Source organism: Medicago truncatula, chromosome 4 (assembly GCF_003473485.1).
Source record: "Medicago truncatula cultivar Jemalong A17 chromosome 4, MtrunA17r5.0-ANR, whole genome shotgun sequence".
NCBI classification, from domain to species: domain Eukaryota; kingdom Viridiplantae; phylum Streptophyta; class Magnoliopsida; order Fabales; family Fabaceae; genus Medicago; species Medicago truncatula.
Window position 1 is genome coordinate 50,700,675 of NC_053045.1, and position 16,201 is coordinate 50,716,875.

At 32.1% G+C, this 16,201-nt stretch overlaps 2 protein-coding genes across 2 annotated transcripts; both read right to left on the reverse strand.

Moving 5' to 3' along the window:
* Positions 1 to 521: 521 nt before the first annotated feature.
* Positions 522 to 5,374, reverse strand: LOC11426368 (subtilisin-like protease SBT5.3). Its single transcript, XM_039833880.1, has 11 exons — positions 5,269 to 5,374; positions 4,967 to 5,076; positions 4,786 to 4,883; positions 4,477 to 4,638; positions 3,016 to 3,130; positions 2,323 to 2,857; positions 2,137 to 2,234; positions 1,750 to 1,995; positions 1,535 to 1,649; positions 1,232 to 1,445; positions 522 to 1,146 (listed from the first exon to the last, which is right to left on the reverse strand). Exons 1-11 carry the CDS (start codon positions 5,359 to 5,361, stop codon positions 599 to 601), a joined length of 2,334 nt encoding a protein of 777 aa, XP_039689814.1. The 5' UTR covers positions 5,362 to 5,374; the 3' UTR covers positions 522 to 598.
* A 5,347-nt stretch (positions 5,375 to 10,721) lies between these two features.
* LOC112421166 (subtilisin-like protease SBT5.4) lies at positions 10,722 to 15,144 on the reverse strand. Its single transcript, XM_039832800.1, has 11 exons — positions 15,064 to 15,144; positions 14,795 to 14,904; positions 14,600 to 14,697; positions 14,316 to 14,477; positions 13,492 to 13,606; positions 12,737 to 13,265; positions 12,397 to 12,494; positions 12,012 to 12,257; positions 11,789 to 11,903; positions 11,488 to 11,701; positions 10,722 to 11,402 (listed from the first exon to the last, which is right to left on the reverse strand). The coding sequence occupies exons 1-11, from the start codon at positions 15,142 to 15,144 to the stop codon at positions 10,855 to 10,857; spliced, it is 2,316 nt and encodes a 771-aa protein (XP_039688734.1). The 3' UTR covers positions 10,722 to 10,854.
* Positions 15,145 to 16,201: the final 1,057 nt, after the last annotated feature.

Consider the following 16,201-nt stretch of genomic DNA (forward strand, 5'->3'; position numbering starts at 1 on the left):
AGTGAAACAACTATTGACTAGATACTAACTACCAACAAAACTTTAAATTTCTGTTAATAAAAATAACTTCAATAGACATATGCTTATGCTCTAACGGTAATGACTGTTAGAATCATGGTTGGAAAGTTTTTTTCTTCAATTCCTTTGTGTCTAATTATTTTATATTGTTTCTATTAACATGTTGCTAAATACTTATACCAACATAGTCTTTATACAAAAAAATTCAATGTTATTAAAACATATTATTAATCTCTTTTCCGTATAATCTTGCGGTATTAATTTCTAATGTGTTTGTTTTTTGACAAATCACAATATTTTTCTAATGTTAATACGTTATAGGAATTTTTTTTTTTTTTTGAAAAGGAATAAATTGTTAGAGATTGGTTGAACATTATTTTAATTCATATTGTTTTATCTTATTCATATTTGATTCCATTCATCATAAATTACCATTCAAACAACATTGAAATATTCACTTCACAAACTTTAAAGAACTTGTACACAACAAAACATGTCCCTTTATTGAAAACGGGAGAAAAATATTGACACTGTCTTAAACAATTTGTAGAAAATGCAGCAGTAACCTAAATAAATACCACTAATGTGGATACTTTATTGCAATAGGAGTCCCAACTTGATGTTTTCCATCGGTCCAAACCAATTTTCCAAAGACGTAATCAGTCTTATACGTAGTTCCTTTCTTCAAGGTTAATGTAACCTTGAACTCTCTTTTTTCACCCTTTTTCTTAAAATTTAGTCTCCTAGGCTCCACTGAAACTAGAAATTCTGCGGGTGCTTGGATATGCACTCTATACTTGCTTGGAGACCCGACATTGGTTACAGTACGAGTAACGTTCAAAGGCTGTCCAATTTTAAAGTCAGGAATTGTGATGGCTGGATAATTGAAATCAATTAAATTGAAGGATTTGGGACAAGTGTAAGGTCTTCCATAGAACAATTTAAGTTGCGAGCTGTTGTATCCACGACCACATAAAAAGTTCAAATAATCAGTTATATTTAGGTCATACACAAGTCCAGGATCTGCTGCAAGATTAGGTCGAACGTGCCCTGCACCATATGCATGAGGAGTTGCTTCTTCTTGTGATGAATCCAACACATGGCCTCCGATGTTGTCTTTTGTTGTTGCTGCAAAAGGTTTGAAATTTTATGATTAATAAGCATAGAAAATTGAGTTACACAATCTTATATGTGTATAAGTAATATACTTTACCTGTAGTCATGATTGCTGACTTGATAGCAGCTGGACTCCAATCAGGATGGATAGATTTAAGCAGCCCAACAAGTCCGGCAACATGAGGACATGCCATCGAAGTGCCTGACATAATATTAAAATGAGTTCTTCGCTTATCAGATTCACTTGGTGAAGGAGGTATAGCTTCGCTATAAGCTGCAATTATTTTGATTCCTGGTGCAGTGATGTCAGGCTGAAATAGAAAATAAAATTTACAATTACATGGTCACCTACAATTTTTTTTATAATATTGCTTAAAGATTGATTAATAATTATCGCAACCTTAAGGATTGAAGGGGCAAGGATATTTGGTCCTCTTGATGAAAATGCAGCTATAGATGGAGATGCCTTTACACCCAATTGTGTTTTAACTCTAGTAATGTAAGCTACAGGAGACCTACATAATGTATGTATGAAATTAAGTATATGAGTAATGAAAACTATAAAATCAAATCATGGAAAAAGTTATGGAGCCCATATCATGGGAGAAAAATTACTTGGTGTAATTGACATATTTTAAAATGACGTTTCCATCTTTAAAGTTAACATGTGAAGCGGGAAGCACATGAGCGTCAGGTATAATTTCACCGCCTGAAAAATCGTCATTAGCCAAAATCATTCCAACAGCACCTACACGAGAAGCTTCCACACCCTTGTCAACTCTACTATTGTTACCTAGAAGACATACCAATATTTTTCCCTTTGCTTTATGAGAATCAAGAGACCCATTAATGCAAAGGAGGCTGCATAAAATAAAATAATCATTTGAAAACTATCTCTGAAGAGATTGAAAATTTGTTACTTTAGGTTACAAGATCAAGCCGATGGACAACTACACAAAATTTATTTGAGAAGGTGTCAACTTAAAATGAAAGTATTCTTACGCTTCTCCCGCTGACACATGATCAAATTTGGCATCAGCAGCACTAATCAATGGGTACAACTTATGAGGCGGTAATTCATGCTCTGAAAGGCTCTCTCCCTAACAATGACAATTTCAAACAATTAATTAAACTTACTAAATTAAAGAATTAAAATAACAAAGGAAATTAGAGATATAAACAATATACCTTGAATATTTTCTTGTTACCAAGAATAACATAACTTGTGAAATCTCTATCTATTGTGCTTGCAGCAACTGTGAGCGTCCAAGGTTCCAGGTTTGCTACAGTGTTAGGAGAAGGTCCTGAATTTCCTCCAGCAGCCACAACAATGATGTTGTTGGCAACTGCATGGAAAGACCCTATGGAAATACTGCTATTGTGAAATTCAACAGGAATATTTCTACCCAAAGACACTGAAAGCACGTCGACACCATCACTTATTGCAGCTTCAAAACCAGCCAAAATATCTGCATCTTGACATCCATCGTCCCAACAAACCTTATAGGCTGCAACTCGTGCTTTTGGTGATCCACCACTTGCTGTTCCATTTCCATTGCCAAATACACTTGCATTGGCAACGAAATTTCCTCCAGCAGTTGATAAAGTATGTGAACCATGACCTTCAAAGTCACGTGCACTATTGAATGTTTCATTTGGGTTTCTAATAGGAATTGGCACTGCCAGATAGCCTTTGTTAAAATATCTTGCTCCAATAAGCTTCCTACAAAGATGTAATAAAAATTCAAAGTATGAGCATATAGAATAATATAAAAGTATGAGCATAGAAAATTATGAATGATGTAATACCATTTTAAGGACTTAAAGCTACTAGATAAAATACAATTAAATATATGGGGAATTATTTCGAGAGTAAAAGACCTGTTGCAGTGAAAGTGATCGGGATTTCTTTTACCAACTTGACAAGTTCCATGCCACTTTTTAAGGATTGGACCATATCCTTCATCGCTAAAACTCTTAGATTCTGGCCAAACACCTATCATAAGTCACAACATCAATAAAAAAGTGGGAAAATACTTGGGTGACATAGAGTTGGGTGACATTGGTGACATTGACCAATCACAATGCCACAATGCTTATGTTTCTCTCTCTTTCACAAGCATTGGGACATTGTGATTGGCCAATGTCACCAATGTCACCCAACTCTATGTCACCCAAGTGCTACCCAAAAAAGTGGGTTGATAAACATGGATTCCACCTGTGGTACTATAATGGTATATACCATTGCCCAATTAGAATGTGCCACGTGGCATATTCATTAAAAAAATATATTAAATAAAATATTTATAAAGTAACATCGGTAGGTGGCACATTTTAATTGGCCAATGGTATATATCATTGGTACCTTAATGGTACACAAGTGGAATCCGATAAACAATGGTTATAAAAATCTAAAAAAAATATTGAAAAAAAATTATATAATGAAATATTCAATCATGTTTCAACAAAGATATTTGTCGAGGTTAATTATGATTTTTTTTTTTTTTAAATAATTAACCAAAACAGTAGAATTTAATCTACGGAAAATGCTTAACATCGCGACAAAAATTTCACGAATATCACACGAGAAAAGCTCAAAAGCGGTGATTTCCTTGTTTTATCTCTTTTTGGTGATACCATTTATCTCTCCCCTTGTTTCCTGTTGTTCCACTCAATCTCCGGATTCTCTTCATTGTATTATTTTATTGGTTCTCTTCAATTACCAAAGTTTAGAGACGTGACAAAGTTGCCTTTGCTTATTGTCTTTTTCTGAGCATACAGTGTTTGCTTCAGCCTTCATGTGTCTTCATATGTAGTTGGTCGCCAAGTTTTGAGTGGAAAAAAAAAGGTAGAGAGTAATAACTGTGAAATGGAAAGCGGCAAAAGCTTATAAAACATAATTCGTGGGATATTCGCGAGACTTTTTGTCGCTACATATAGCATAGCCCTTAATCTACGTACATTTGTGTAAAGTTTTTTTATACACATATCAAATCACTATGTGATGTCAAATTTATATATTTGTTTCTAAAATATCTGTACACAGTACACATGTATCCATTAGATTACCCTTCAAACACATGATCATTTAGAGCAATTTAATTGATTGCACATGTAAAAATGTTTTACACCATTTGTGCATAGATTTTTTTTAAAAAAAATTAAAATAAATGAAAATAATTGAAGTAGCTAAGATAATAAAGTTTCACGTAAATCAAATAGTTCAATTAAAGTTTTACAAGAATCTTATCATAAAAAATAAAAATAAAAAAAAAGTGTCTTTTGAATTAGATCGCATGGGACAAACATAAATAAATTAATACTTTATTTATATTTCTATACCGGTGTCTAAATTTCCAATAATAACGTCTTCACCCAATGATCTCTTCCACAATGAATCTTTTGGAAATCCACCACCTCGCTCTAACCCAAGAAAATCCCACGATCGGGTTGTGTATAGTTCATATTTTTCATTTAAGAAAATCGATACAACATTCGGATGCTCTGCATTCACCAATAAAATAACACCAATTAGTTGACAAAAAAGAAAAAAAAAACCAATTAGAAAAATTATATAACAATGTATAACAATATTCATATATATCATACAAAATGGAAGATAAATGTAAGAATTAAATCAAAACTACATACTTGAAAGCTGAGCTGCTTCATCTTCATCAAGTATTGCAGCAAATCCATTAATGTATCTATTATAAGAGTAAAATATTGCTTCTTTCGCCTTTTCGGTGCTGTGTAACAAAAAAAATATATCATCATTTCATAATTTAATTGACCACATAATTTTATGCATTTTGGAGATTGAATTTTATACCTTCCAAGGTAAGATCCAAGTAAATCATAGTGAGAGTTTGTGGCAGATTCAATATCAAATGATGAAGGATTTGGACCATGAGAATGTGATCCTAAGTATACAATATAGGACTAACAAAAAAAAAAAAAAAAAAAAACATGATTGATTATTAGACCAAATAGTTAAACATTAAAATATAAAAATTAGATTATGATGAGCACCATAAGTTGTCTACAGTGACAGAAATTTTGTGACCATTTTTAATTTAAAAAACAAAACTTTAGTGAGCAATGAATAATGAAAATTTGAGAAAATAAGCTTGCCTGTTTAATTGCAAGGGTAGGTTCCTGCAGTAAAACAAAAAGAAGAAGTGACATTAACACATGAGAAATGGATGAAGACATTGTTTCTCTCATGAATGATGTTTGTTTTTCAAAATAAATTTTAGGGATATACAAAGTGTATGTGCTCTCCTTCGCTTATATACTATTTTCTGTGATTAATTTTTACCAAATTCCCAATGTGAACAACCATTATTTGTAATGAAGTCAACTATTGTGGTTAGGGATGGCAATGGGTACCCAATGGGTAGGGTACTACACTGCCCGTCCCCATACCCTCATTTATAAAAAATACCCGTACCCGTGCCCGTACCCTCGTGGGTAACAACTTTAGTCCCCTTCCCCATACCCTATGGATACCTAAGTGCACATACCCGCACCCATTACCCGCACTTTAACTATGAAAAAACAAAAAAAACATCACAAATCAAATAAAACTACGATCCCAAGTTTTTAAAATTAACTCATAAAATAATATGAATCGTGGTATTTAGTCAAATAAAAAACATCCAAAATATCCCTAAAAAATTATACACCGGCATGATGGAGTTGTTATTGTATTAAGCAGTTGTTTGGTTTAAATTTAGATTTAGGCTTAAATAGCTAAATTAATTAATTAATTATACATAAAAAATAAATAAATAATTTATGATACTATATAAATATGTATATGCGGGGTTGCGGGTCTGGGCAGTATAATACCCTTACCCGTGCCCATACCCATTTAATTTTGTGGGTATTACCCGTACCCGTGCCCAGATCCATAAAAGCGGGGTTTTACCCTACCCATTGTGGGTATTTTTTGCGGGTATCCATTGGATCTGGGTCTAATTGCCATCCCTAATTGTGGTTAAGTTCATTCTTCATCTTTTAGGCATTTATGTTAACAAAATAAATTTAATTTAATTAATATCGAAAATTGCATTTTTGTTTTCATGGTAAGAAACAGGTACTATTATTTCCAAACAAGGAATTTTCATGGTAGGAAACCGGTACTATTATTTTCGAATAAGGAAGGTAATAAATAGATTTTTATTTATTTGAATAGGAAGGTAATAAGTAGAATTTTTTTTTTTAGTGTCTTAGATTCGAATCCCGAACCTTGCATATATTATGCATTGTCCTTATCAACTGAGCTAAGTTCACAGGGAATAATGTGTGTTATAAGGAAAAAAAGTAGTTTGTATTTTGTCCGTGGAACACAATGTCATAAGTAGCTTTTTTTTTTTCTTCTATTTCACAAGGTTTTTTTTTGTTTTTTTATACACTTGTGGCATTGTGGTTGATCAAAGTCACCAACCACAATGTCACTCAAGTGTTTTCCGGAATAGAGTGACTTATTGGTAATTTTACGGGTTAGTTGAAGCACTTGGAGATTTATGAGTAGTGTTTTACCAAAAAAATAGACACAAGAAATAAAGTGCCACATCATTTTAAAACGTCACTTTGTCAACCACATCATTTTCTTGTAGATGGTAATGCAACCCTTTTCTTTTATCTGGGATTGGGGCCATAAGAATACCGTAAACAAGATTAAAGTTCAAAAGTTGAGGTATTTGAAAGAAAAAAGGTTGAATAAAAGCAACCGCATGAAAGTGAACTACACCCAAAAACTTATATTTAATATAAAAAATTAAGCAAAGGACAACCAAAAACTAAGACAACAATTTATCATAATGATTGGAGCTCCGAGGGAGCCTGTAATGACTTGAATCATCACATTTGGCTTAGAGAAACCCCATAAGTGAGATTGACACCACATCTTCATCCAAAACCTTAAGACTTTAGGTATATTTGTCATTTAACTTATATGTTGCTCAATATATAGTCTTGCATCCAATGTAGAAGTTTTACTCACAAATGACACATTAACATCTCTCCCTTAAGTGTGAGATTCTCCGTGTCTATGATATGGTGAGATAGAAAAATAAGATAAGAGGAACAACATGGTAAAAAATGTGAGTTGGTGGCTATTTCATAGAGAGGTGGGTGTCTTTGTTTCTTTCTTTAGTGAGAAGATAGAAAGTAAATTAGAAAAAGAAAGAAGATGAAAAATGAATTTGAATAAGAGATGAATGATAAGAAGAAAAACTAAGAAGAGTGTGTTTTATCATTGACAATATAATTAATAGAATGAGTTGCTGATAATTTATGATTTTGTGAAGGAGATGGAAATTACTGGAAAATCATGCTACCAAAATAATAGACTCAACCAAAAAAATGTCGCATCAAATTAAAATGTCTAATACACATGTATGTTGTCAACTCAACACAAACAAGTCTACATTTTTCTACTGTCATGTCATACGAAAGACTAAAAGTGAAGAAATTTGAAATAACAAATATGCATTAAAGCGAATGACATCCTAAAGCTAAAATTTAAGATAAAAGAATTAAACAAATGACACTAAAAAACTAACAAAACAAATCATTATAATGTTGTGACTTATATGGAAGCCTACATTGATTTGTATCATCATATTAGTCAAATAGCAACAACACAAGTGAGATCGACATCACCTTTTCACCCAAAGTCCTAAGACATTAGGTATATGATAATCTCCCTCATATGTTTTTCAACATCTACTCTTGCATATCCAATGTTAAACTTTTACTCACAATTGACACATTAACATCTCTCTATTAAGAGACTCTCCGTGTCTGTGATCCACCACCAAGAAGCACCCCCTCCCTCCTCATAACGTTGAACCGAGATATAATACCACCGTTGGGCCTTATAGAGGAGTGAACATTGCTATGATTTGACACATTGCATAAAGTGAAACCACACAAGTGAGAATGATACCACATCTTCATTGAAAAATTGAAGACTTAAATATGAGTTTTATTAATTTATTTGTTGTTCAACCTCCACTTTTTTATTTAATATTCAACTTTAACCGACAATTCATACATCATCAGAACATTTTCTTCCTCGAATATATCGAAATTCTAGCCCGTGCTTGGCACGGGTGTCCATACTAGTTGTTACAAAAGAAGAGTTTCTTCCGTGGATGAATTAATTAACAACAATTTGAAATTTATGCTTATTTTCCCTAAACGTCGAAAATAAAGGAAAAAAACTCAACACAAACCGTTTTAGTTTTTTTTTCTTTTTTCAAGTGGTCTAGTGGCTATAATTCATCTTTTTGAAGGTGAATAAGTGGGGTGTCCAGGGTTCGAACCCGGCCCCTGCATATAATAATGCATGTCCCTACAAACTGAGCTATGCTCACATTGACAGTTTTTTTCTCCAAATTAGTTAAAAACATCGAAGAGTTTTATTGAGTTGTCGAGAACTCTTTCTCTCTGCTCCCTTTCTTGACTTGTGTTGACGAGTTTTTCTTCTCTTCATCTCCTTTTTTCTGTCCCTTCGGAATTAAGAGTGTTCTTAAGACCATAGTCCATTTTTCGGTATAATGTCCCTTCGAAAATTAAGAACGATCTTAAAAATAAATTCTTCTTCGATTCTTCAAGAAGTTAGATGTTAGAATGGTGGTAGCGCCATATTTGAGTGATTGAAATACCATATTGACATTTGGAGATGTTAAAAGTTAGAATGGTGGTAACACCATATTTAAATGGTCTCAGTACCATAATAGAATGGTCACAGTACGATATAATAGTGGGGTCAGTATCAAATTAAAGTGGCTTTAATAGCCATATTTGAGGGTGTAATTCTCGAACGGTTTTCTACAGTGCAGTAGTTAATCGCACAGTTGTTTTTGGACTAGTTTTATTCTGGAGGCGACGTGGTTGATAGTCTGTCTTGCACAATTTTGGGCAGTGCCACGAAACATCTTAAAGAGAGCGACCTGGTCGTGACTCAACCTAGTAACAACTTCGATGAAAAAAATTTCAAAATAGATTTAGAAATCCAAAATACAACCGTTTGGAAATCCAAAAACAATAGGATATAAATCATTTTACCTGATATAATTGGTTACAATTATAGTGTGTTTGTGCCAAGAAGATTAATATCTAAAACTACCCTCAGCACTTTTTACATTTTTCGTTGTGTGAAGAATTGTAACAAGAAGACAAATTTTGCGGTATTAAAATTTGATATGGCCAAGGCGTATGATAAGGTGAAATGGGAGTTTTTTCATTCATTAAACTTTTCTAGTGATCGGTTTTCCAATAAAATTGACAAAAACTATCATAAAGTGTGTTTGTTCTAGTTCCTTCTCCATTCTTTTCATCAACGAGATATCATTTCAAAGTTTTGCCCCTCAAAGCGGTCTTAGACATTGAGAACCTCTTTCCTCTTGCATTTTTTATAAAAACAGTGATCCAAGCTATCCCTACCCGAAGGGTTTTGCCATAAAATGGTGGATATAGTATGAAATTTTGGTGGGAGAGTAAAGACTTTGAGACTAAAGTTTATTGGATTATGTGGAATCATTTATGCAAGCCCAAATATGATGGGGAAATAGGGTTTATGAAACTTAGGTTTTGTTTGGGAGTTTGGAGGCGAGAAATGAAGACTCTCGAGGGTTGGAAATATATGGGAAAATTGTAAAATCTTTCACATTTTTTGAAAGAGTAAATTTTTAGAGAATGATAATTAACGTTTATGATTAATATATTTTTAATTTTAAGAATATTATAACTACTTAGATTAAATTTGAAAAATTCATGTAAACCCTCCAAGATCCCTCAAAACCCTCCTCTAGTACAATTTTTGAGTTCCCCCAAATGAGGAGGGTATAGAATTATGAAGATAAATGAAACCCCAAAGCCTTCCCCTCTCAATTTCCACTTACTCCTTCCTTTTTTTACAAACTCCTCCCCTCCCTTCCCCTCCAAACGTGCAAACAAAGCCTTAGATGCTTTAATGAAGTCCTCTTTACAAAACAAGGATGGCAGCTCATGGTGTATGTTGATTCCCTTCTGGCCAAATTTTTAAAAGATAAATTCTATCCAATTGAGAGCATTCGAGTTTGATCAGTTAAACGGTTATTGACCAGATATTAACTACCAACCAAACTTCAAATTGTATGGAACTTTATTTACTGGTACTAGATGAGGCAAACACCATATCGATAGACATATGCTTGTATTCAATTTGTTTATGCTCTAACGGTAATAACTGTCAGAATCATGGTTGGAAAGTTTTTTTCTTCAATTCCTTACGTGTCTCTAATTATTTGATACTGTTTCTATTAACATGTTGCTAAATACTAACAGCAACATAGTCTTTATACAAAAAAATTCAATGTTATTAAAACATATTATTTAATCTCTTTCCCATATAATCTAGCAGTATTTTTCTAATGCGTTTTTTTTTTTCTTTTATAAATCACAAATTTTTCTAATGTTAATACGTTATAGGAATAAATTGTTGACAGAGTGGTTAAACATTATCTTATTTCATGTTGTTTTATCTTATTCATTTGATTCCATTCATCATAAATTACCATTCAAACAACATTGAAATATTCACTTCACAAACTTTGAAGAACTTGTACACAACACAACATGTCCCTTTATTGAAAACGGGAGAAAAATATTGACACTGTCTTAAACAATTTGTAGAAAATGCAGCAGTAACCTAAATAAATACCACTAATGTGGATACTTTATTGCAATAGGAGTCCCAACTTGATGTTTTCCATCGTTCCAAACCAATTTTCCAAAGACGTAATCAGTCTTATACGTAGTTCCTTTCTTCAAGGTTAATGTAACCTTGAACTCTCTTTTTTCACCCTTTTTCTTGAAGTTTAGTCTCCTAGGGTTCACTGAAACTAGAAGTTCTGCGGGTGCTTGGATAAGCACTCTATACTTGCTTGGAGACCCGACATTGGTTACAGTGCGAGTAACGTTCAAAGGCTGTCCAATTTTAATGTCAGGAACTGTGATGGCTGGATAATTGAAATCAATTAAATTGAAGGATTTGGGACAAGTGTAAGATCTTCCATAGAACAATTTAAGTTGGGAGCTGTTGTATCCACGACCACATAAAAAGTTCAAATAATCAGTTATATTTAGGTCATACACAAGTCCAGGATCTGCTGCAAGATTAGGTCGAACGTGCCCTGCACCATATGCATTAGGAGTTGCTTCTTCTTGTGATGAATCCAACACATGACCTCCGATGTTGTTTTTTGTCGTTGCTGCAAAAGGTTTGAAATTTTATGATTAACAAACACAGAAAATTGAGTTACACAATCTTATATGTGTATAAGTAATATACTTTACCTGTAGTCATGATTGCTGACTTGATAGCAGCTGGACTCCAATCAGGATGGATAGATTTAAGCAGCCCAACAAGTCCGGCAACATGAGGACATGACATCGAAGTGCCTGACATAGTAATAAAAGGAGTTCTTCGCTTATCATATGAATTTTCTGTAGGAGATATAGCTTCACTATAAGCTGCAATTATGTTGACTCCTGGTGCAGTGATGTCAGGCTGAAATAGAAAATAAATTATACAGTTACATGTCACCTACAAATTTTTTATCATATTGTTTAAAGATTGATTAATAATTATCGCAACCTTAAGGATTGAAGGGTCGAGTCTATTTGGTCCTCTTGATGAAAATGCAGCTATAGATGGAGATGCCTTTACACCCAATTGTGTTTTAACTCTAGTAATGTAAGCTACAGGAGACCTACATAATGTATGTATGAAATTAAAATTCTATGTATACGAATAATAAAAACTATAAAATCAAAATATGGAAAAAGTTATGAACCCCGTATCATAGGAGAAAAATTACTTTGTGTTATTGACGTATTTAAAAATTAAATCTCCATCTTTAAAGCTAACATGTGAAGCGGGAAGCACATGAGCGTCATCTATAATCTCACCGCCTGAACCCTTATCATTAGCCAAAATCATTCCAATAGCACCTACACGAGAAGCTTCCACACCCTTGTCAACTCTATTACTGTCACCTCGAAGACATACCAATATTTTTCCCTTTGCCTTATGTGGATCAAGAGCTCCATGATTGCAAAAAAGACTAAAAAAATGAAATAGTCATTTTAAAACAGTCTCTGAGGAGATTGAAAATTTATTACTTAAGTTACAAGATCAAACTTATAGATTACTATAAAAAAAAGATATTTGAGAAGGTCAACATAAAGCAAAAGCATTCTTACGCATCCTCTGCAGACACATGATCAAATTTGACATCAGCAGCACTTATCAATGGGTACAACTTATGAGGTGGTAATTCAAGCTCTGAAAGGCTAGCTCCCTAACAATAAAAATTTCAAACAAGTAATTAACCTTACTAAAAATATTAAAATAACAAAGGAAGTTAGAGATATAAAAAAATTGTTCCCCAAATTTTACATTTCTAATGCTTAGCGATATAATCAAAAATACAAATTTTGTCTTTTCCATATCTGAATTTCCTTACTTATTTTAACTTTTTCTATCATATATATGATGATCGTTTTCAAATAAAATATAAGGTGTAAGTAATAAACAATATACCTTGAGTATTTTTTTGTTACCAAGAATAACATAACTTGTGAAATCTCTATCAATTGTGCTTGCAGCAACTGTGAGCGTCCAAGGTTCCAAGTTGGATACAGTACTAGGAACAGGTCCTGAATTACCTCCAGAAGCCACAACAATGATGTTGTTGGCAACTGCATGAAAAGATCCTATGGAAATACTGTTTTGGGAATATTCTTGGGCTAAACCACCACTACCCAAAGACACCGAAAGCACATCAACACCATCACTTATGGCAGCTTCAAAACCAGCCAAAATGTCTGCATCATAACATCCATCCCAACAAACCTTATAGGCTGCAACTCGTGCTTTTGGTGATCCACCACTTGCTGTTCCATTTCCATTGCCAAATACACTTGCATTAGCAACGAAATTTCCTCCAGCAGTTGATAAAGTGTGTGAACCATGACCTTCACTATCCCGTGCACTATGAAGCGATACATTTTTGGCTCTATAAGGATTTGCCAGAAAGCCTTTAAAAAAATATCTTGCTCCAATAAGCTTTCTACAAAATTGTAATAAAATTCAAAATAGGAGCATATAGAAATATATCAAAGACAATTAAATTGGTTTTATTATGTATTATAATCCAAATCATGGTTATATACTAAGCTCAATTTAAACTTGTATATCTTCTGAAGCTTAAACGTTTACCATCATAATTTGTAAAGATTAGTTTTTAAAAAACCATAGCAAATTCTAAATGATTTAATGTCGTTACAAGGAAAGACCTGTTGCAGTGAAAGTTATCTGGATTTCCTTTAGTAACTTGACAGATTCCACGCCACTTTTTTGGGATCAGTCCAAATCCTTCGTCACTAAAACTCTTGGATTCTGGCCAAACACCTGTTAAAAGTCAAAACATCAATAAAAAGAGGGTTACTAAACATTGGTTTTAAAAATTAAGAAAACAAATATACTATATAATTAAGCAATCAATCATATTTCAACCGAAGATAATTTTAGATTTCAACTCAAGATATTTTTAGAGGTTAATAATGAAAAAAAAAAACAAAGATATTAAGCATTCAATCATATTTGTAAATTTAAAAAAAAAAAACTGAAGATATTTGTAGAGGTTAATTATGAAATATATTTTTTTTAAATAATTAACCAAAACGGTATAGTTTAATTTGTATACATCAATGTAAAGTTTTTTTTTACGCATATCTCAAGTCAAATAACTCTATGATGTCATGTTTATATTTTTTTTAGAGGATTTCACGTTTATATATTAGTTCCTAGAATATCTCTACACATATTCTTTTAGAATAATTTGAATGGTTGCATATGCAATTTTTTTTTACAGCATTTGTGTATAAAAACTAATCTTTTAAATTAAAGTATATGAAAAATATTAAAATAACTATAATTATAGACCAAAAAAATCAAGTTAAAGTTGGCTGCCTAAAATTCATAATTTATGTGTTGATTCATGTTGTTTAATTTGGTCATGAAATCAAAATCATGATCGTCTAATGCATTAAGTGCAATTGATAATTGATAGGGTTTGATATACTAGACAAACAAATTAACTTCATTCATCTATTATTACCGGTGTCTAAATTTCCGATAATAATGTCTTTGCCAAGTGATTTCTTCCACAATGAATCCTTTGAAAATTCACCACCTCTCTCTAAACCAAGGAAACCCCATGACCGAGTTGTGTGTAGTTCATATTTTTTGTTTAAGAAAACTGATACTACATTTGGATGCTCTGCATTTACCAAAAATATAGCACCAATTAGAAAAATTAAATAACAGTGTATACAAATATTCACACACACACACACACACACATATATATATATATATAAGAATTAAATCAAAACTACATACTTGAAAGCTGAGCTGCTTCTTCTTCATCAAGTATTGCAGCAAATCCATTAATATATCTATTATAAGAGTAAAATATTGCTTCTTTGGCCTTCTCGGTGCTGTGTAGTAAAATTAAAAAAAAAAATATTAAATATCATCATTTCATGATTCAATTAACCGCATAATTTTATGGATTTTGGAGATTGAATTTTATACCTTCCAACGTAAGATGCAAGAATATCATAGTGGGAGTTCGTTGCAAGTTCAAAATCAAATGATGAAGGATTTGGACCGAAAGAATGTGATCCTAAGTATACAATATAGGACTAACGAAAAAAAAAACACATGATTGATTAGTAAACCAAATATTTAAACATTAAAATATGAAAATTAGATTATGATGAGCATGAAATTTAATAATATCATAAGTTGTCTACAATGAGAATGAGCAACGAATAATGAAAACAAGAGACAATAAGCTTTGCCTGTTTAATTGCAAGGGTAGGTTCATGCAGCAAAACAAAAAGAAGAAGTGATATTAACACATGAGAAATGGATGAAGACATTGCTTCTCTCATGAATGATGTTTGTTATGCAAAATAAAATCTCAAGGATATACAAAGGGTATGTGTTTTCCCTCACTTATATAACTAAGTTATGTGATTGTTTTTTTATTCAAATTCCTTTTGTGAGCAGCCATTATGAGTTTGTTATGGAGTCAACTATTGTGGTTAAGTTCATTCTTCATTTCCTTCAACATTTATGTTAAATAAATATTTTTTTGTTCAAGGTAAATAAATCAATTTAATTAAATTAATATCAGAAATTGCTTTTTTGTTTTTAAGGTAAAAAATCGGGTACAATTATTTTCAAACAACGACGACAAGGCAACATTGATAATATGTTAATTATATTCTTAAAATAAAATCAAATCGTGTTATTTATTGCAACATGTATGTGTCTTATCAGATTTTAATTCTTTGATTCTTTAGATAAAATGTAGTAGAAGAAGTGATATTAACACATGACAAATGGATGAAGACATTGCTTCTCTCATGAATGATGTTTGTAATGGAGTCAACTATTGTGATTAAGTTCATTCTTCATTTTTTAGGCATTTATGTTAAATAAATAAATTTAATCTACTTAATATCAGAAATTGATTTTTTGTTTTTAAGGTAAACAATCGGGTACACTTATTTTTGGTCAAGAGGTACAATTATTTTCAAACAACGAAACAAGGCAACCGTGTTATTATTTTTAAGGTAAACAACGAAACAACAAGACAATAAAACATGAGATTTTATTTTTTAGGTAAATAATCTCATTTTTATTTTATTTGTATTCTCAAAAATAAAATCAAATCGTGTTATTTATTGGATACCATGTACGTGTATTATCGGATTTTAATTATTTGATTCTTTATCTTTCAAAAAAATTTATTTGATTCTTTAGATAAAAAGTCGTAGTAAAGAAATTTTGATATTAAACGTTTGATCTTGACCAAAGTATATATAAAGGTGACAACTAAGGTACCCATGGAAGAATGGTGGGTAATTTACCCCAACCAATACACATTAGCCACATTAGCACATTTTTAAGTGGTATCATGAACTATCTTGA